Source organism: Phaseolus vulgaris, chromosome 8 (assembly GCF_000499845.2).
Source record: "Phaseolus vulgaris cultivar G19833 chromosome 8, P. vulgaris v2.0, whole genome shotgun sequence".
NCBI lineage: Eukaryota > Viridiplantae > Streptophyta > Magnoliopsida > Fabales > Fabaceae > Phaseolus > Phaseolus vulgaris.
Genome location: NC_023752.2, coordinates 51,002,639 through 51,024,962, shown reverse-complemented (window position 1 = coordinate 51,024,962; position 22,324 = coordinate 51,002,639). Strand labels below are relative to the sequence as shown.

General features: G+C 34.4%; 3 protein-coding genes across 3 annotated transcripts; 2 read left to right on the top strand and 1 right to left on the bottom strand.

The window, feature by feature from the left end:
- Window positions 1-1,197: 1,197 nt before the first annotated feature.
- On the bottom strand, window positions 1,198-3,125 carry LOC137826714 (aspartyl protease AED3-like). The gene is made up of 2 exons (XM_068632802.1): window positions 2,490-3,125; window positions 1,198-2,146 (listed from the first exon to the last, which is right to left on the bottom strand). The coding sequence occupies exons 1-2, from the start codon at window positions 3,121-3,123 to the stop codon at window positions 1,368-1,370; spliced, it is 1,413 nt and encodes a 470-aa protein (XP_068488903.1). The 5' UTR covers window positions 3,124-3,125; the 3' UTR covers window positions 1,198-1,367.
- Window positions 3,126-15,852: 12,727 nt separating this feature from the next.
- On the top strand, window positions 15,853-17,110 carry LOC137825314 (uncharacterized). Its single transcript, XM_068630988.1, has 3 exons — window positions 15,853-16,263; window positions 16,353-16,578; window positions 16,662-17,110. Exons 1-3 carry the CDS (start codon window positions 15,853-15,855, stop codon window positions 17,108-17,110), a joined length of 1,086 nt encoding a protein of 361 aa, XP_068487089.1.
- A 69-nt stretch (window positions 17,111-17,179) lies between these two features.
- LOC137825313 (uncharacterized) lies at window positions 17,180-17,955 on the top strand. The gene is made up of 2 exons (XM_068630987.1): window positions 17,180-17,516; window positions 17,615-17,955. Exons 1-2 carry the CDS (start codon window positions 17,180-17,182, stop codon window positions 17,953-17,955), a joined length of 678 nt encoding a protein of 225 aa, XP_068487088.1.
- The last annotated feature ends 4,369 nt before the right edge of the window (window positions 17,956-22,324 follow it).

Sequence of the window (22,324 nt, the reverse complement as noted above, 5' to 3'; positions counted from 1 at the left end):
TCATAATATTAAAGCATTGATATTTAGGAGACTCTCGTAATAATTTTATATGCGAGAAATTGATATAAATGAATTTTATATGGGCATTAATATCAATCAAATGATAGAATATTACTATGCTTTTCAAAATACAAAAGAGTAAGAAGGATGAACCTCAATCCCAATTTTCCAATTGAATCAACAACTCTTTACTTTGCTTTTATTTAATTTTCATGCAAACTATTGTCAATATCAAGTCAAATCAAATTATTGTACATACTATTATACTTAATGAATATTACTATTATGATTTTAAATAAATGTTCCTTGTGGATTCGATATCCATACCTTAGGCACAAATTATTACTTCTAACTCAGTATACTTGTCGTAAAAGAGTCATCAAGTATCTCATAAACCCTTTTCCTCCTGATCACCCGATGATCACTTTGGCTTCCAAGCTGGAAAACTTGTGTACCTACCCGTCTTAAGGTCGGGAACGTCTAAGAGCTCGGGGCGACTACATGTCTTCCCTAACATCATGAGCAAAACGATCTAATCAATGAGCCTTAAATGATTAGCGGCTATTTATGGAGCAATGAATAGTAGTTATATGGCCAATCCAAAGGACTCGTAACCATTAACTCAGAGGCACCACCTAATAAATCTATCTATAAATACCCATTTTCCAGGAAGTACGTATTATCTTATCTTGTATTCTTAACTCTCATATTGTTAAGAGCTTACTATCTTTGTGCTCCTACTGACTTAAGCATCAGAGAGTCATTTTCAGGTGGATCTCTCCCTCTCATCAAAGACCAACTGAAAGCTCGTTCCCTGAAAATCATCCTGTCCTTGTCAAGTTACACTCCCCGAATTCATTTCCGATAGGAACATTATCCATATACAAAGGGTTAATTAGATAAAAAAAAAAGGAATGATATCTTGACACCAGTTCCATTTACTTCACATAAAAAAAACGTTATTTTATTATAATATTTTATTCTAAAAAATGGTGGTAGGATAATTGTTTTTTAATTAGAGTGTCAAAAGGGAAACTTGATTGTTAGATAAAATGTCGGAGTGGAGTTATAAAGATTTCTTTTGGGTTATTAAGTATATATACTCTTCAAAATATGCTCGTTGTGTTCGTCTTCTTAGGTTACATCCATTGTAATTAACCTTAAATACATGCACAATACAAAACGACAAACACGAGCTTCCACAACACATCTTTATTTTTGAAAAATACTCCAAAAACCAAGTCAGTGCCCACAAGACTTATTCACCACACCCATTTGAACAACGTAAAAAAAGCAAAGCAACCTACGAACACAACCAAACAAACAAACGTTGTACCAAGATATAGTAACAAAAAAATACGATATAGCTAGTTACAAAGCTCACGAGCTATGCCAACCCTATTATTAACTGTGTCGAACAGAATCCTAAGGTTCTGTTGCTGGTAGTTGGCGATGACGTTGAGCACCGAGTTCACGTTGTTGGGAGCCGCTGCCATAGCCAGGCACGCCACAGCGCCGTAGGTGCTATGTATGAGGGTGTTCTCGTAGGGCAGAGTGAGGTCCAATCCCGTGAACCGAAACTTGATCAACGGTGCCAGCGTCTCGTAGGTCTTCACAAAGCACGTGTCGAATGACCCTATGCTAACGAACGGTCCCTTCACCTGGTTTCTGAACTCATCCCTGATTGCGTTGTAAACCGGTTGCACGAATCGGGTTATGACCGTACCCGAATCTATGATGGTTCCGGATCCTCTGTTCGGGTCAAATGCGAGATACTCGGTGGGTAATGGGACCTGAACCCGGCCCACTGTCACTCCCGTTAGGTTCACGTAGTAGAGTGATGGCCGGCGAGGGTTTCGAAGAAGTGGGGTGGAGCGGATACGTCTGGGCTGGCCCGTGGGCCCGAGTTTGAGGGACCCGGAAAAGTAAAATGATTTGAAACTGGGGAGACAGTAGGAGAAGACGCCGGAGTAGCGTGACCACGATTGGGTAAGTAGGGACAAGGGCCCGCGGCCCAAGCCCAACAGGCCTTGGTCCGGGATTGAGCCTCCGGAGACGGAATTGACGCACCCGAAAGCGTAACTCGGGAGAGTGTCTACGGCCAAGCTGAGGGAGTCTTGCACGAGCGTGGCGGAGAATGTGGAGCCTGCATTACGGAAAAAATGTGTAAGGAAAAGGTAGAAACTAGAAAGTATACAAATTTCAACTTGCGTAGGAAGAAAAGAAAATTCAAACAACTAATTAGTAATATTCATTTCCAACTTCTTAAAATCTTAGATTTCAAATTTCTATCCGATCATTAAGGAAGCTTGAAACATTGTAAAAAAGAAGCTTAAGCTAAACAATGTTGAAAATATTACAAGTTATACAAAATGTAGGTGTTCAAGGATTCAGACTTAATTCTGATTATATCTATGGATGCGAAATCCATTCTCTTCAATATTAATCAACCTTGATAAACAATCATCCTGAAAGAGTCATTCCTATACCTGCATAGGATTGGTTGAAGATGCAAGCATTGGAACCGGTGTTGGGGCAAGGGAGAGAGCCACGAGCCTGGGCGCAACGCGGGGCGTAGCAAGCCACGGCGCCGCCATAAGTGGTGGAGGCTTGCGGCGAGTAGGTGGTGGAGGAAGAACAACCGGTGCAGCCAGTACAGGGGACCCAAGCCTCGTCGGTGCTTGTATCCAGGACCATAAAAAAGAGTTGACCCGGCGTGCCAAGTTTGACTCGGACAACATAGTTTCCAATGTTGAAGGCCTGCCCCGAAGCGATTGGGGCTGCGGAAACGCGCTTTTTCCTCAGCGACGCGTCGAGGCCAAACAAGTACTCGACCCTGAGAGGGTCCTTGGAGGCCATGTCGATGATGGTGGTATCCCATGAGTCGGAGAGATTCTTGAAAGGGGAGCAGTTGCCGTAGATGGGAATGACAACGATGCCTGAGTCGTCATGTTCAGAAGCGCATGGGTCGGTGGCGATGGCTAGGGTGGAGAAGTAGAATAGTAGTGTTGCAGTGAAAAGAATTAGGGTGGTGGTGATGGTGTTAACACCCATAATTGGTGTGTGTTGATGGAGGGGGAAAAGAAGGTAGTAGTAATAGTTCAGTTGGTAGTTTGCATGCATGGACGCTCCACTCCTTTAATACATGCACAACACCAAATTACTGCATAAACTATTTGTTGTTGTTTAGAATGAAAACAAAAATGTTACTTTCTAAAATGGTTTTTACAACACATCTTGTTTGACATTTGTTTCATGTTTCTCTTTTCATTATTTTATTTTTGTAGACGCTACCCTACATATATATTTTTGAGTGGCATATAATTGTGTTCAATTTTTTACTATATGAGTAAAAGAAAAGATAAAGAAAATAGAAAAGGAGAAAGAAACTAATATAACGTTCCTCTTAAAGAAGTAATTAAAGAAATAAATTATTATTATATAATTTTATTAGGTTCCTTTATTTGATAATAAAGAACATTCAAATATAGTACTTTTTTGAAATGATAATTTTACTACTAGTTATCAATTCTTTATTAATTTGATTTAATTAAAATGACTACGGGAGATAAGAAAAGGGACATATAATTTTATTCTTTAGTTTATTTAGATATTCCGAGTCAAAATAATACCCAAGTTATCAATTCTTTATTAATTTGATTTAATTAAAATGATTACACTACAAGAAAATCATGAAATAGAAACCAATTTTTAGAGACCAAAATAATTAGTTGTAATAATAACTAAATTAGAGAGTATTTTAGAAACTAATACTAGTGCAGAAATGTAAAACAAATGCGGCTATTTTCAATTTACAAATGCGGTCATAGAACCGCATTTGATCAGCACGCATTCGTAAATCTGACATTTACAAATGCGGTCATAGGACCGCATTCATAAATCACATTTACAAATGCGGTTATTTTAAGTAATCGCATTTGTATATTATTCTGAATGAGAGATGTGGGTTTGGGGTTTAGGATTTATGAATGCGGTCTTGGTAAAATCCGCATTCATAAATCACTATTTACAAATGCGGTCATTTACCAAGACCGCATTTGTAAATAGTGTTTTTTTTTAAAGTGCAGTTTATTTTGTGCAGAAACCATATATTTTAATAACCTGCATAATGATCAAACCCAACCAGACAAATACAGAAATATAGTAATCAATTGAAATCATCAAAATGTACATTTACAAGTGATCAAATTACATATAATAAAACCACTATTGTTTACCTATGCTAGAGTTATAAAAATTAATGAAATATGTGGACCAAGAATCTCTAACATATGAAATGCCTTCCTCATTCATTGGTGTTTCTTCTGTGAATAACTGCATTGCAAAGTTGACATAAATTAGTTTTTAGATATATATGTTCAAGAATTATAAAAATGATTTAACATATATAGTACCTCTTTCCAACCAGTTTTAACACCTAGTCTTATAATGGTAATCATCCATTGCATAATGTAATAGCCACACTCATAGCTTCCTGGTTGTTTATTACACTATAATTCAATAAAAAGTAATATGTTAGTATATTGATAAACAATGATAATAGAGAAAGAAAAAAATTACAAACCTTTACTCTTATGTAGTTCAAATTATTTGAACTGGATCGACCTTTTAGGATGTTATATCCACGCAATGAACTGGTTAATACAAAATCCTCGTTAGTAGATGGTTAATTAGTAACATACAAAGTTAAGTTTATACTATACTTACATATCAATGATATCCTTAAATTTTGTGGGAATCTTCTTGTGTAGGGAACAAAACCACACAGCAGTCTTATCAACCATTGATAAGACAAGTAACTGCCAATGATGCCTATATGATCAATGAAAAGAGTTAGTAAATATTTAAAACATGAAATAATAATAATTGATGACATATAATTAAACTTACTCATTAATATAAGGGCATAAATAAATTTGTTTTCCCTCTTTTTCCAGGGTGTTAGTGATGTATGCTTGAGTCTCAGTTGAGTTTGGTCCAACGAGATTAGTATATGCAGGATCTAAGAATCCATACATATTTTCCTTCCCCTCAGTGATACAGACTCTATGCAAAAACCTACAAGTTTTTAGTTAAAGCATAATCAATAATAATTTAACATAAAGTAAATTGAATAATAGATAAAGATACTTACATCATAAAAAATTGAATTATACTTATATTGAGCTCCTGTTTCCCAGATATAAATTCTGATAAATCTGTGTTGTAAATCATCAGTGGCAGTTCAGTGTTTATTTGAAAAAATGTATTATCCCACGGAACTGGAAAAGGATCATTGCCAATCTGACTAGCAATGAGACGTAGGGAAGCTATAGGATCGTCAACTGGAACCTCACGCTTCTTTTCCGGACTTGGTGGCTGAAAAGGTTTCTACAAGATAAACAACATTTGTATTAAATTATATGTAATATATAAATATAAATAAAAAATAATATAACGAAACGAAATTATTACATGAGGTTCGGGCATAGATCGAATGAGCTCTCTGGGCTAGGCAACGAATGTCTGAAATGCATCGGCCACAGTGGTTACCTCATCTGAAGGTAGTGGAACACGAGCATCAGGAAATCGTACTTTTTCAACTGTTACCTTCGCCCCATCAGGGGAGAGAGGAACGTTATGTAAGGTGGTGGCGTTTTTATAGACTTTTCCAAGTGCTACCACCCGAGGAAGTTTGCCGCCCACTACCAGTAGCTCACAATCCTCTGTCTGCCCATTGATATCATCCCCTGATGTTGGAGGAGTCGCACAACTCCCCTTTGTGCTCTTGGGAGTGGGACTAACAAGGGGTTCAATCGGCTCAGCACAAACTTGTTGCGATAGAAACTCTTGTCGCATTCGATCATTCTCCTTTTTCATCTCCAGCCACATCAAATCAGTCTCCTTTCTCATCTCCTCCATTATTTCTTCACGTAACTTAGTCTTCAGTTGAGTTTCGTTCTTGAAGGAGGAGGATGGCTGTCGTTCTGAAACTCCAAAATAAAGTTTAATTCCGACCCCTTGTCCAGCTGCACGAACACGACCAGAGTGTTCAGGTCGTCCAATTGCTTCAACCAGGATATCGTGACGACCTTCAGCAACAAATTTACCGTCGGATTCCAAGGAATCCTGCAAGAGTACACAAAAATCATATTTTCAATCATTAATATAATTAATGATTTTAAAAAATGAAAATAACAAAAATAACTTACAATTTTTTCGATTATAACCCCGGATTGCTCAGAACTTGGTGCACCCGACTTTTTAATTCGGACCCTCTTCCATTTTACATGGCGAAAAGGTGGTGATGGAGGAGAAGTGACCCCTGTTTCCACATTCTCAGACAACGTCCCCTGTTGAGATTTCTCCTTTTCCACCATCAGTGTTTGCTCAAGTTTTCGATACCCCGAACGAGACATAACGTGCGGGGTAAGATTCTTCAAAGCTATCTCTTGAGCTTTCTTCCGACGATCCTGTCATAATTGAAATAAACAAACTGAAGTAAATAAGATAAACTTATTAATGTTATATAAACAAAAAAGTTACTTCACTTACCATCCAAGCCTCATTTTCACGGCTTTCTCTAAAAAGACGCCATGTCTCTTCATCAATATGTTGGTACTTTAAACATGGATTTTTGTCTTTATGGTCGCCAAAAATGTATCTCGAAGTCAGTCTTGACTTAAAGGTACGAAATTTGAGTCCGATATTGGATATAATCTTTGATCGAAGCGGTTCCACATCAGGAATTTCAAAGTTTGCCTGCAAAATAACATCAGCAAATTAAAATTAATCAATGAATATTAAAAAGCATTATATCAAAATGTAAAGCTTACCAGAACATCCTCCCAGATCATGTTCCGATCGACCTCTGACACCTCATCCCATGAATTAATCATAATGGAGAGCCTCTCACGAGAAACAACTCCAAGATAGCTCATAAACTAATCTGCCTTAGAACCTAAAGTCACTCTAGTGTTGACGTCAATGTCAACACGTGTCTTCTCACCAGCAGCACGTCTCAATGCGAGATGCTTCAATCTAGTAGGTCCTCTGCTGCTTCGTCCGGATCGAGGTTTGATTGGGGTCTGATCGTCATCCATGTCTCTGTTAAAAAAATTAGGTAACAAACATTAGTTAATCTGCATCGAATTAAAATCTTATAAAAATAATACATAAAAATGTAAATAAAAAATGCTTATTTACAGGTTGCATGGAGGTTGAAAGTTCATATGTAAATTCCTTCACTGTGGTCTTTATGGGTTGCATGTACATCATCAACTACATAGTCATCTTTATTAATTATCTTTGGTGTGAATGAACAGGGGTCACCATTTTCAATATCATCTATGGTCTCCCCTTGTTTTTTGCCGTGTAAAACGACATACCAATGTTCTGACGTAGGATCTTTCACGTAGAAAACTTGAGATGCTTGTTGAACCATTATAAATGGCTCATCTCGATACCCTATCTTTCGAAAGTCCACTAGTGTGAATCCTGAATCATCAATTTTAACCCCACTTTTATTGTCAACCCATTTACACTTGAAAACTGGAACGGAAAACTTAGTGTAGTCAGTCTCCCATATCTCTTCTATAAACCCACAGTATGCCATTGATCCAAGTACTGGATTTGTATCTTTCGAAGTCGAAAACTGCATTGACTCGGCTTCAAGAGTAACACCAGAATTTTGAACTGTACTCTTTTCATCCATGGACTTCATGTAAAATATACAATTATTCACTTCGTACGCTGTACATGAAATGACATCAAACTTCAATCCAGCAGCCAACCAGGTCAAGGTCTCTGATGCCGTTGAATCCTTGAACACCTCGTCTTTAAACCAAGGCATGAAAGTTCTATTATGTTCCATCAAGACCCATTTCTCTGCTTGTCTTGGGTTATTTGCCTTCACAATGGCTTTATGAGCTTCTATGTATGGTACAACTTCATCTGTGTTATTCAATATGTACAAATGTGCTTGCAAGACTTCTGATCGAGATTTGCTTACAATATTCACACCACGTAAACATTTACTTGTAGAACGCCTGTGGTGCCATGAATTAGCTGGAACACCTATTGGATTTGCTTTTGTCATGTACTCTGAACAAAATTCAATACTTTCTTCAGCTATGTACCTTTCAATCATTGAAGCCTCTGGACGATAATGATTTTTCACATAACCTTTCAAAATTTTCATATACCGCTCAACATGATACATCCATCTTAAGTACACTAGTCCACACAATCTAACCTCTCTTACCAGATGCACAACTAGATGAACCATGATGTCAAAAAAAGACGGAGGAAAAAACATCTCCAATTCACACAAGATAACAACAATTTCATTTTGAAGTTCATCTAGTTTTGAGGGATCAATGACTTTACAACAGATGGAAGATAAGAATGAGCACAAACGGGTTATGGTATGTCTAACATTTTTTGGTAAGATCCCATGGATAGCTACCGGCAACAACTGTTGCATCAAGATATGACAATCATGAGACTTCAACCCAATTAACTTCAAATCTTGCATTGACATTAGGCTCTTCACATTTGAGGCATGTCCTTGTGGCACTTTCACACCTTTTAGACATTGACAAAAACTAATTTTTTCATCTTTTGACATTGTGTAACAGGCTGGGGGCAAATATGTACGCTTACCCATTTCTATGGGTACCAACTCGTCGCGTATGTTAATCTCAATCAAATCTAAACGAGCATTTAGACCATCCTTCGTCTTCCCGTTAATGTTAAGAAGTGTACCAATTAAGCTATCACACACATTCTTCTCAACATGCATTACATCTATACAATGTCTGACTTCTAACCTCGACCAGTACGGAAGATCAAAGAAGATTGATTTCTTCTTCCAAATATTTGTCACAGATGACTTTTTTTTTTACTTACCGAAGGTGTGGTCTATGTTATTTACCTTTTCGTAAACCTTAACACCGGTTAATGGAGTTGGTGGACCACTACCCTCTTGGTGTCCATTAAAGGCTTTTTTCAACCTCCGGTAAGGATGATGACTTCTAAGAAACCTCCGATGCCGAAGATATATTGTTTTCCTTCCATGTTTCAATTGTTGAGAAGCAGTGTCTTCTTCGCATATTGGACACGCTTTGTGACCCTTAACACTATAACCTGATAAGTTACCATATGCCGGAAAGTCATTGATGGTGCAAAATAACATGGCATGAAGCTTGAAAGTTTCATTAGCAAATCCGTCAAATACTTCGACACCCTGGTCCCACATTAACTTCAAATCTTCAATTAGGGGACTTAGATAAACATCAATATCATTCCCTGGTTGTTTCGGACCGGATATCATCATAGACAACATCATGTATTTTCGCTTCATGCACAATCCAGGAGGTAAGTTGTAAATAACTAGTAATACAGGCCATGAATTGTGATTTGTACTCATATTACCAAACGGATTCATTCCGTCTGTAGCTAAACCAAGTCGAATATTTCTTGATTCTTTACCAAATTCTGGAAAGTCATCATCAAATTTCTTCCATTGAATAGAATCAGCTGGATGTCGGTACATGCCATCGCATTTCCTCTCATCTGCATGCCATCTAAGATTCTCAGCATCGTCTGGGTTTGCAAACAAACGCTTCATCCTTGGAATGATGGGAAGATACCACATAACCTGCATTGGGGGGTCCATGCTTTTCCATGTCATCAATAGAATCATCATCTTTTTGTTTCAACTTATAACGTGATAACCCACACCTCGGACAACTTTTCAACAATTCAAAATCTTTCTGGTATAATATACAATCATTAGGACATACATGTATCTTTTTGTACTCCATACCCATTGGACAAAGAATCTTTTTGGCCTCGTAATTACGATTAGGTAGACTATTTCCCTCTGGAAGCATATCCTTCAATAGTTGGAGCAATTCCGTGAAGCTTTTATCAGTCCATCCGTTTATTGCCTTCAAATTCATCAATCTTAACACCGCCGACAACCGTGTGAAGTTAGTTGATCCAGGATACAAAGGAGTCTCTGCATCTTTTGACATACTTTCATATCCATGAGCTTTTGCAAAACACTCAGCTCCCAAATCACGAATCATGTCCTCCAATCGATCATCATCTCCATCATCGTGTACTGCTTCATCCATGGTAGAACCCACATATTCTTCAGTTACGGAAACACGTGGTAAATTTAATAATTCACCATGCCATGTCCAAGTTGTATAAGATCGAAGAAACCCATCACAAAGCTGGTGTTCCCTCATGATATTCGCATCCAGTATCCTTCCATTCAAACAGTTAACGCACGGACACCTGATCTTTGCTCCATCATGACCACTAATAATCGCGTTACGCTGCGCAAATTGTATAAATTTCTCTACTCCCCTTTCGTACTCATCACTTATACGAACAACATTAATCCAACCTCGATCCATTATATATTCTGGAATAGTTAGGATTTTCTAATAATTAGTATTCTATTCTATCTCACACATTTGCCGAGGGTCGAACACCCCCGGACTCAATCCAAACACGATAATTCTATTCTAAAAGTAACAATAACTAACATAACATAAAACTTTTATTAAAATGTAATTAACAACTAACTAAATATATATATATATAATATAAATTTAAGAAAATACAAATTATATAATACAAATTTATATATAATAATATATAAATTAATTGTTTTTGTAACTAATTTATTAAATTATATATAAATTATAATAAACAAAAATTCAAAATACACAGAAATATATAAATTATTAGTTATTAGTTATAAATTCCAAGTTGTATTAGTTATTAATTAAATATATATTATAATAAAAAAAATAAAAATTCAAAATACTAAATAAAAATTCAACAAAATATTAAATAGAAATTCAAAATATTAAATACAAAACCAACCTTTCCGTCGTCAAGAAGATTGATGGTGATCGGAGTGGAAGACAATGGCGAAGGCGGCGGCGGAAGCTGTGGCGGTGGCGGAGCAGGAAAACAGCACCGAACACCAATGGAACAGTAACCTAAGTGCCACAAACGAAGTAAGGAAACGAAAATGACAATGACAACGAAGTGAATAATGAATTATGCGAAAACGAAAACGAATGAGTGATGAAACTTACAAAACGCAGAGAGAAGAAACTGAACTGAGCGGAAAACGTTGAAACGAAGAGCAGAGAAGAGGAAAGTGAAAGTGAAAGTGAAACTAGTGGCGCACTTCAAATTTTTAGGGTAAAATTGTTTTACAAATGCGGTTGTAGGGTAAGACCGAATTTGTAAATCATTTGAATTGATTTACAAATGCGGTCTTTAGTATGACCGCATTTGTAAATCATTCTGAATTGAATTACAAATGCGGTCATAGTAAAGACCGCATTTGTAAATCATTTGAATTGATTTACAAATGCGGTCATACTCTACAACCGCATTTGTAAAACAATTTAATTTCAAAAATGCCACTGCGTTTTTTACAAATGCGTTTAAGCGCTAAGCCGCACTAAATAAAGGGTCGTTGTTTTACATTTCTGCACTAGTGTAAAGAAAATTGGTTTCTTAATTACTTTCTATTATTGTTAAATAATTTCTAAATTGATATTTAATTAGCGACCAAAGTTTTAACTACCAATTATTTAGTTTCTAAATTTGGTCTCTAAAGCCTTGGTTGCTAATTAGATACCAATTTGAAAACTATTTAACAATAATAGAAACTAATTTAGAAACCAAAAATTTGTTTAGTTTCTAAAATGGTCTCTAATTTAGTTACTATTGCAACTAATTATTTTGGTCTCTAAAGATTGGTTTCTATTTCATGATTTTCCTGTAGTGTTATGGGAAGATAAGAAAAGAGGATAGTTATCGTTTTACTATCAAATTAAAAGTGTAGACATGTCTAACGCTAGAGAGATGATAGTATAATTATGGTCAGACGACCCCAAGTCATCTCCCAACGAATTCAATAGTAAAATCAGAGTGTTTAGAATCTATCTATAAGCAATAAAAGTCAGAAATAACAATAAAGATAAAAAAAAAGGGTTGAGATTGTTTAACGAAAAATATAAAAGAGATTAAAACAATAAATAAAAAGCGGTTGATCCCAAGTTTTTCCGCCATTGAATTCTTCACAGGTTCTGTAAATATTAGTCATTTCTCAATCCTCAACAGAGCTAAACTAGATTGAACATGCTTCAATCTTATTCAACTGAAGCTCACCAGTGAAGCATGCGCCTACATGTTTAATCAGTACTCATTTGTTTCATGTGTATACTCCATGAGCATGCTTATCTCCTCTCTCTTGAATCATGTGCCCAAGAAATTAATTAGAACAATGCAAACTAACTAAGAAACCACAATTTAAGATAAGGAAAACTCTTAATCATACGTTCAAGTACAACCTCTCACAAAACCAGTTTTTCAGGAGATTAGAATATTAAAACAACTATTATAGATAATTGAAAAATGAAACATTTATTGATTAAAACTTGAGAACTCAATGGAGAATTACAAAGAAATCAAGAAAAATGGTTTAGTCTTCCATATGGAGGCAAAAATACAAAAAGATAAAAAAAATGTAGAAAAATAAATAAATGAAGCAACTTTACACTTAGGCTACGTTTGGATCCAGGGGTGGTACTGTTGTCGACGACGGAAGTCACAACACCACCCCGTTTGGTTCCATGCTTTGTTGCGGGTGAGGGTGCAGCGAAAGAGAAAGTTGAGTGAATGGTGTTTCTTCTGAAAGATGAAGAGAAAGTTTCACTGTGCAGTGCAAGTGCCAAATCATCACCACGAATTTCCAATCTCGCCCTTACTTTTTTGTTGGATTCAAGAAGCACAGTGCCTCTGCATGCATGCCAAATGAAAAGCATGAGATTCCTGACTTGGTTCAGGAATCTATTGACCATTTGAAAGTTTGAAACCTCATCAATGAAGTGGGTGAGAGGTAGGTGTGTGGGATTCCTGGTTTCTTTATAAACGTTGCTTCCTCCATTCACAATTCACAGATAAGCGAAGCCTAAGCAAAGAGAGCGAAGCATAGAGTGTGTAGTTGGAGAGATTCGTAAGTCATAGTGTGTGTTAGGGGCTTCATTAACGTAGAGGTTATTCATCTGAAAGTGGTGTGTTCATCTCTGGGTTCATCTGTGCCTTCATCTGGTTCATCTCTGGGTTCATCTGAGGTGAGTTTATATGTTTCATTCAACGGTTAATCGATTATGGCTTAAATATCACAGGCAAAATAATCGATTATAGTGTAATCTGCAAAATTTTCCAGGCATAATCGATTATGTATAGTGTGTAAAATGGCTCTTAATCGATTATGTGTTGGGATAATCGATTATGCTTGTTTGTAGCCTAGCAGCATAATCGATTATCTGAAGTGTGTGAAAGGGGTCCTAATCGATTATGGGATGTGATAATCGATTATGCTTGTTTTTTGCCTACTAACATAATCGATTATGCGTTGATAATCGATTATCCTCTCTGTGTAAGTGATGCCATAATCGATTATGTTCTTGAATTTTTGAAATAGAAATGTTTGTTAATTTGTTTGTTTTCTGTTATTTTCAGATGTGTTGATCTTCCTATAAGGCATCCTATTGCTGTTGTTGAGTGCTTATCTTCAGGTTTTAATTTTTTTTATGTAAAATTATTTTATTTAATTTGTGTTTTATATTTATGATTATGGTTTTGTAATATAATTTGTTTAGAATTTATTTTAGTTTATTATGTTAAGGCTGTTGTTGTAATATAATTTTTTTAGAGTTTAGTTTAGTTAATTATGTTAAGTAGTTACTAGATAGTTAATTAAATATGTTAAGGAGTTTAGTTAATTAAATTAATTGTTTCAGTTGATTTATTGTTTTAATTTTCGTAGATAGTTATTAATTTTTTAACATTTAAGAAAAAAATTTATTTCTATGAAATGAATTATTTAGAGAATGGAAACAGAAATTTGTAAATTTTATGTTTTTTTATTATATTAAACAAAAATTATTAATGTTATAATTAAATCAAATAAAAAAATGTTGTTGTGATTAAAGAAAAGTGAAAAATTTAAGATAAATATTGTTTATAAGAGAATAGATATTGTACAATAATAAATATACAAAGTTAATAAATATTGTATAAGAAAACTGAAATATTGTATAATAATAAATATACAAAGTTAATTTTTTTTAACATTTAATTTAATTGTTTATAAGAGAATAGATAATTTTTTTAAATGAATATTTGTATTCTGTATGGTTAATTTTTTTTTAATTGGACATAAATTATTAATGTTATTAGTTGAAAAGATTAAAAAAATGTTTTTGTAATTTTTGTTATAAGATTTAATTGTTATAAGAAAAAAATAAATGTATTTAAAATGAATATTTTTACAAGTGGAATAATGTGAAATGTGTAATTTGTAGGTTTCTTAAGAAGTAATTGATATTTTAGAAGTGATATTTTTAATTGATATTTTAATTATAAATGTAGAAAGTAATTATTTATTTTAAAATGAAATGTTTATGAAACAGATTTAAAAAAAATTTATTTTGACAGAATGGAATTCAAAATTTTAAAAATATTTTGATAGGGTTTTCAGTTTTGTAGATTAAACATAATTTATTAATGTTATAATAAAAAACATTATAAAAATGTTGTATTAATTAAAAATAACAGTAAAAGTTTAAAGTAGAAATATCATTTTGAGTTTTTTTTTTAATCTGTATTTCACATAAATTGTTGGTGTTAGAATTAAATGTTAAAAAAAATGTTATACTAATTTAAAAAGTCATAAAAAGTTTATTTTAGATTGATAATAAATTATTACAAAGAAAAATAAGTTTACAGAATCCAAATAAAAATTAATAATCTGTAGTTAATATTATTTTAGATTGTACATAAATTATTAGAAAGATAAAAATAAATATATTTAAAATGAATATTTTTACAAGTGGAAATAGAATTTTTTAATTTGTAGGTTTTTTAAAAAGTAATTGATATTTTAGAAGTGCTATTTTTAATTGATATTTTAATTATAAATGTAGAAAATAATTATTTATTTCAAAATGAATTGTTTATGAAACAGATTTAAATTTTCTTTTGACAAAATGGAATTAAAATTTTAAAAATATTTTGATAGGGTTTTTATTTTTGTAGATTAAACATAATTTATTAATGTTATAATAGAAAACATTATAAAAATGTTGTATTAATTAAAAAAACAGTAAAAGTTTAAAGGAGAAATATATTTTGAGTTTTTTTTTTTTTAATTTGTATTTCACATAAATTATTGGTGTTAGAATTAAATGTTAAAAAAAAATGTTATACTACTTTAAAAAGTCAGAAAAAGTTTATTTTAGATTGATAATAAATTATTACAAAGAAAAATAAGTTTACATAATCCAAATAAAAATAAATAATCTGTAGTTAATATTATTTTAGATTGTACATAAATTATTACAAAGATACAAATTTATGTATTTAAAATGAATATTTTTAGAAGTAGAAATAGAAATTTTAGGTTTTTATTTTATTTTATTTGTTGTTTGATTAAATTATGTTATTGAATGATATAGTAATTTTGATTAATTTTTTTATTAAAATTAATTAAAAGTACGTTTTAGGGTAACTGTATTGGTGTACTTTTACACCGATACGGTAACCGCGTTCGGTATGAATTCGGAAAGAAATTATGACGAGGCAGAGATGGTACACTTTAAGGAAACAGTTGCAATTTATGACGATCTTGTTGCGGCGAACATGAACTTAATTTCACAAATCGAAGAACAAATAAAAAAAAATAATGAAGGTGCATCAATCATGATTCTTTGTATGATTGCTTTTGGATTGAAATTGTTACGCACAATGCCTACTACAAGCAACTGTATCAGTGAGTCCCAACCACAAAAAGAGCGTCGCAGACAAGAATTGATGGAGTACTTGGTTCACACTGAACAATCTCGTCACATTATTCGCATGGGACTGGAAGCTTTCATTAAATTATGTGAACGAATACGGGGAACTGGACTTGTTAAAGATGCATATCGATCAACCGTGGAAGAACAAGTAGCGAAATTTCTGCACATTATTGGGCATAATGTGAAGAATCGAAGTGTGTCATTCTTTTTCCATCGGTCTGGAGAAACAGTTTCCCGTCACTTTCATAATGTTTTGAGTGTCATTTTAAGGTTGGAGGGGGAATTTTTAATTCAACCAAATGGAACGGTTGTAGAACCACACATCCTTAACAACAGTCGATTTTTCCCCTACTTTAAGGTTTGTTGATAAAAACATTACTTCAAATTATGTGTAATGTCTTCTTTAGTTTGTGGTTAATTAAAGTTATGAATTTTTGTTTACATTAGGATTGTTTAGGGGCCATAGATGGGAGTCATGTACGTGCTAAGGTTGCACATGCTGATGCGCCTCGTTTTCGAGGGAGAAAAGATTGGCCAACCCAAAACATATTTGCAGCCTGTGACTTTGACATGAAGTTCACATATGTCTTAGCCGGTTGGGAAGGAACTGCCTCTGATTCAAGGATATTGAAAGATGCTTTGGTACGAGGCGATCCTTTGGTTATTCCAGAAGGTTAGTTATAGGGGATTGGGTGTGCAGAAAAATTAAAAGGTTGTAGTAATATATACTAACCCAGTTTTCCACAATCTTTGTAGGAAAATACTATCTTGGTGATGCAGGTTTTATGTTAAAACGAAATATAATAACACCTTATCGCGGGGTGAGATACCATTTGAAAGAATATTCGCGAAGAGGGCCACAAAATGCAAAAGAGTTGTTTAATCATCGACATTCATCACTTAGGAACGTAATTGAGAGAACCTTTGGGGTGCTTAAAAAACGTTTTCCAATTATAGCCAGTGGGACTGAGCCACATTATGATGTGGATACTATGACAAAAATTGTTTTAGCTTGTTGTATTGTGCATAACTTTCTACGCGGGATCGAGAATGATGAGTCTCTGCTTGAAGAAGTAGATAATGAATTGTTAGAACAAGATGTCCAACCAAGCACCACCCATGCTCGTGAACATGATTACAGGATAGGGTGTGATATTAGGGACACTATAGCAAACGAAATGTGGCAAGATTATGTAAACAATTAATTTCATGAAATAATATATTTTCTACCATTTTTTAATGTTTGTCATCGTAACTTTATTTAAGGTAATTAGATGGATCGCGGAAAAAATGTGGCTTCATATTCATCAGGTTCTTATAGAGAGTTCACCAAGTGGAAAGCGGATATGAACCTAATTTTGCTCAATGCAATGATTGACGAGGTACGAAAAGGGTGTAGAATTGATGGTAGCTGGACCACTCAAGGATACACTAACATAGTTATGGCTTTAAATGAGGCTGGTTTATCGGGTCTTAAGAAAAATAATGTGAAGAACCGGCAGAAAAGCCTGAAGGACAGGTGGAGGGAAATCCATGATTTGTTTGGTGGATTAAGTGGTTTCGCATGGAACCAGACCACCAAACTTTTTGAAGCCGAGGACGAAGTTTGGAGTGAGCTGATTAAGGTACAATGATAAGTACTTTTTTACGTAACAATTACATTTAACTTCACATTTCGCATGATATACTAATATGTGAAATGTATGTAGGCCAAACCATCAGGGCAAAATGGCGTTTCAATCCCATTCGCCATTATGACCTCATGGAGGAGTTGTGGTCTAATGATAGAGCTACGGAAAGTCGGGTGAGCATAGCCCGTGACATGAATTCACCTCCTGACATGACCAATTTCAGTGTCAACCTTGGGGAGAATACTATGGATTATATCCCCGAACAACCGAACTTTGAGGAGGCAGATGACTACGTCCCACGATCACCTGCTGTTCAATTCCAATCTAGTGACACTCCTTCAGACACATCATCAAACACTCCTTCTATGCCGTCTGTTGGCTCTACGGGCACATCCTCTACGGGCAAATACTGTGAGTGATGTGATAGTTGTAAGAATATTATAAATTATTTTGAATAGTAAAGTTTGTGAGATTACAATTTTACCCTTGTATATAAAAAAGAATAAATAATGATTAATCCTATTTCATATTTTAGTTAATTATAATTTAAAATTAAAGTATAATTATATTATTTAACATTTTATTAATTAAGAATTATATTTTATTTAAGTTAATTTATTTACATAATTTTAATATTATAAATGATGTTATAAATTATGTTATGTTATATATATACAAATATATATAAAATTAATTTCAATAATAATTTTCATTATTATGAATAGCAAAATGAATATATTTTAAAAAGAAAATAGAAATTTCGAATATAACATGAATATTAAGTAGGTGTCAAAATATATAATATAAAGTCATTACATGAAGAACATAATAATGTTAATTAGAAAAAGAAAAGACATTCTCAGTAATAACATTTGAATCCTTCTTGTGGAGACCTTCAAACGGTTTTCTAGAAGATATATCTTATTCCGTTGTATGATAATAATTTCATCTTTTTCATCGGCAACGTCTTCAATGCACCATTTGAAAAAATTACAGCCTAGAACCATGCCACTTCTAATCTGTTTTGAAGAAAACAATAAAATTGAACAATGAATAAGTTTAAAATAACATTCTTTAGTTTGTTTCAAACCTAATTGAATAAATTTTACCTTGTAGTTGGGACAACCCCAAAAAAATTTTCCAGCATTTTTTTGTGTTGTCGCTATTCTAAAAACAGCAAATTGTCCACAATCACAAATAGGATCAACGAAGGCACTTGTGCTCCCAGTAGCATGGGTAAAAGTATCACGTTTTTGCACACTACAACCAGTACAACTAGATGACGACGTGTTGTGATACGCATACATTAATGACACTTAACCAATGCTGTCGAAGTAATAAGATGGTAAAAAAGTTGCATTAAAAACAATATGATTATGTAAATAACTAGCATGAAAAGTAGCATAAAACCTTAACAATAACAATGTCAACGTAAAAAATAACAAACACAATTCATTAATGTTCAACATGAAAATTAGAAATAAAAATAACAATGACAATAACATAATAATAACACATTCAATGGCCTTGATGACGTCGAATGTCAGCCAGAGTAACCTCCATTCTGTCCAATAGGGTATTCATCTTTTCCATGCCGGACAAAATTTGATTTAACAATTCCCTTTGAGTGGGGTTTTCCTCCTCAGGTTGACCACCTTCATCATCTTGTGGTGGCAATTCATCCTCTTCATCATCTTCTTCGTTTGCATGTTGTGGTCTACCAAGTTGCCATATGCCATTGACCTGGAATATATTTAATTTTGTCATACTTTTTTTGCCAAAGTAATGATTCCAGCCTAGCATTGTTGTTTGTTCATTGGACAAGTCAAAGTCATACACCTGCAAGATCCTCGTTATCAAATTTGCATATGAGAGAGGCATCTTGTTATCCCGACATTTGATGATCTGTTGCATTATGTAATGAGGCCAATTAATGCGTACATTATTCCTGATTAACCACATCATGAAAATATCTTCATTCAGCAGTGCATAATTGCTTCCTCGAGGGCACAAGATATGCACCCATGGGTAATGCAACAGTCGGTCATTCATGTTCAGACTACCGACATTTTTCAGATTTTGACCTTCAACATCTTCACGAATCATGGTGGATAGTGCTAGTGCTCGATCAAAATTCACTTCCTCAGGGATCGTCCCGGGGGTTAACTTAAGACCGTCATACTGTAGATGAGCAATGGTCATCCAATCCACTTCTTTGATGTGTATCATTTTGCCGCAAATCTCAACGGCAAGGTGACCAACAGGTGTGAATTTTGCATTTGTATAAAAAACCCTTACCAAATCCTCATAATACGGAAGATTAATTCCGAGGAAAGGTTGTAAACCTTGCCAATTCAGAAGATTTTGGAATTCAAATCCTGGACCAACAAAAAATGGAGTATGCATCACTTTTGGTGGTAATACTGCTCTTGCGTGAAAGTTCTTTTCAAAAACCACCATTTGACGCCTGGTACTGAAGTATCTTGAATAATTAAGAACTTCTGGAATCCTCGTTGGTGGAGGAGGAACGTTAACATCTTCTACTGGAGATTTACCCTTACGGGTTCTGTTACGTTTGTGGGATGATGATGCCATCTATAATGCAATTACTACAATAAATAACTAAACAGAAGTTAACATAATATCATAAAGCAATAATATAACAATGACAAAAACCAAAATATTACATTGCAAATGAAAGTAGGAGTTCACAAAACAAAATATTAGATGTTCAATAACTAACACAGACAGTCAAATATTACATGCCCAATAACTAAGAAAGAGAGTCAAATATTACATGTCCAGCTACTAACAAAGACAGTCAAATATTAGATTAATAATAATTAAAGGTAACCCCACGCAGAGATATGAAATCAATGCCTAGTCATAAAGCCAAACAATTTTGTCATTTGACGCTCATATGGCATCCCAAATAGTTGCTTAACTCTTTCGGGATGGTCACATAAAAACTCATAGCATTGATCCATGAGTTGTTCATCTTGAATGTTTAGCTCCACGAGCATTGCCCAAATATCAGACTCTGAGTACTGGTATGAGGCATGGCGTCGATGGTGGTGTACATGCTCAGCATATAGGTCGTTTCTTCGTCTAATTTCGGCAGCTATATCTTGAGTTGTCGTTGCCTGTGCACGAGCAATATTAACCAACTGAGAGGCATTTTCATTTCCATCCTTCATTGATGACACACATTGTTGAAGATTAGTATTCAACATTGCAAATTGTTCATCAATGCCGTACATAGTGGGGCCTTTTCTCTTTGATCCTCGGGATGAGGATGTGCCTGCAAAGCCAGCAGACGGCATAGAAGGAGTGTTTGATGGTGTGTCTGAAGGAGTGTCACCAGATTGGAATTCAACAGCTGGTGATCGTGGGACGTAGTCATCTGCCTCCTCAAAGTTCGGTGGTTCGGGGATATAATCCATATTATTCTCCCCAAGGTTGACATTGAAATTGGTCATGTCAGGAGGTGAATTCATGTCACGGGCTGTCCTCACCCGACTTCCCGTGGCTCTATCATTAGACCACAACTCCTCCATCAGGTCATAATGGCGAATGGGAGTGAAACGCCATTTTGCCGCAGATGGTTTGGCCTACATACATCTCACATATTAGTATATCATTCGAAATGTGAGGTTAAATGTTCATCTTACGTAAAAAAGTACTTATCATTGTACCTTAATGTTCATCCACACCTACCTCTCACCCACTTCATTGATGACCTTTCAAACTTTCACATGGTCAAACGATTCCTCAGCCAAGTCATGAATCTCATGCTTTCATGTGGCATGCATGCAGGGCCACTGTTCTTCTTGATTCCAGCACAAAAGTAAGGGCAACATTGGAACTTCGTGTGGATGACTTGGCACTCGCACTGCACAGTGCAACTTTCTCTTCATCTTTCAGAAGAAGCACAATTCACTCATCTTTCTCTTTCCTTGCACCCTCACCCGCAACAATGCATGGATCCAAACGGGGTGGTGTTGTGACTTCCGTCGTCAACAACAGTACCACCCCTGGATCCAAACGGGGCCTTAGAGATATTGGTGTTTTGTGTGTTTAATTGCTCTCACACTTGGAGATATCAGTGTTTAATTATTCTAAAAGCACAAAATTTTAAAAAAAAATAGTTGAGCCTAAATATACCCAATTATATGAATCTTAATTAAAACAATGAATTTATTTATTATTATAGTCCAATAATCTATGATTAAAGCTATTGAGTGTGAATAAAAGTATGCTTATCAAATACCCTCACACTTATTATTTTGCACTCTTGGGCAAAATACCTTATAGACTCGAAAAGGAATATAGTTCAATCAATAACAAAATAAATACAACAAATTCCAAGAACACATAAGGATACATGATATAATTTCAAGAAATCAAAGAATAAAAAATATGTGAATGAAAATTCCTATATTTTAACTCACAAAGAGGTGATTAAAATCAAAAGTTGAATCAAGAATGATAGAAATTTCACTTGATCGTTTCCAACTCTCAAGTGTTTAGGGTTTGTATTTACACTCAACACTCATGGAGACAAACACTACCATATGCTTAGCAAAACTGGGAAAAAAACATGGATGGACCTGGCCGACACAAAAATGGGAGCTAGAAAAATAATAAAGATTAATGATTTGCATGGGTTTAACCAACACATAAAATAAAAAATATGCAGTTTATTTTTATTTGTCTATCTGTTTTCACCTGTAAAAACTTTCAGAAAAACCATCCAAATCATTCAAATATGCAAATAATTATTTATTT

Coding starts and splice junctions, on each gene's coding strand:
- LOC137826714 (XM_068632802.1), bottom strand. CDS start 3,123: ATGCATGCAAACTACCAACTGAACTATTACTACTACCTTCTTTTCCCC. Junction 2,147..2,489: donor CTTCAACCAATCCTATGCAG/GTATAGGAATGA, acceptor TCCGTAATGCAG/GCTCCACATTCTCCGCCACG.
- LOC137825314 (XM_068630988.1), top strand. CDS start 15,853: ATGCCTACTACAAGCAACTGTATCAGTGAGTCCCAACCACAAAAAGAG. Junction 16,264..16,352: donor GATTTTTCCCCTACTTTAAG/GTTTGTTGATAA, acceptor TGTTTACATTAG/GATTGTTTAGGGGCCATAGA. Junction 16,579..16,661: donor TCCTTTGGTTATTCCAGAAG/GTTAGTTATAGG, acceptor CAATCTTTGTAG/GAAAATACTATCTTGGTGAT.
- LOC137825313 (XM_068630987.1), top strand. CDS start 17,180: ATGGATCGCGGAAAAAATGTGGCTTCATATTCATCAGGTTCTTATAGA. Junction 17,517..17,614: donor AGCCGAGGACGAAGTTTGGA/GTGAGCTGATTA, acceptor AAATGTATGTAG/GCCAAACCATCAGGGCAAAA.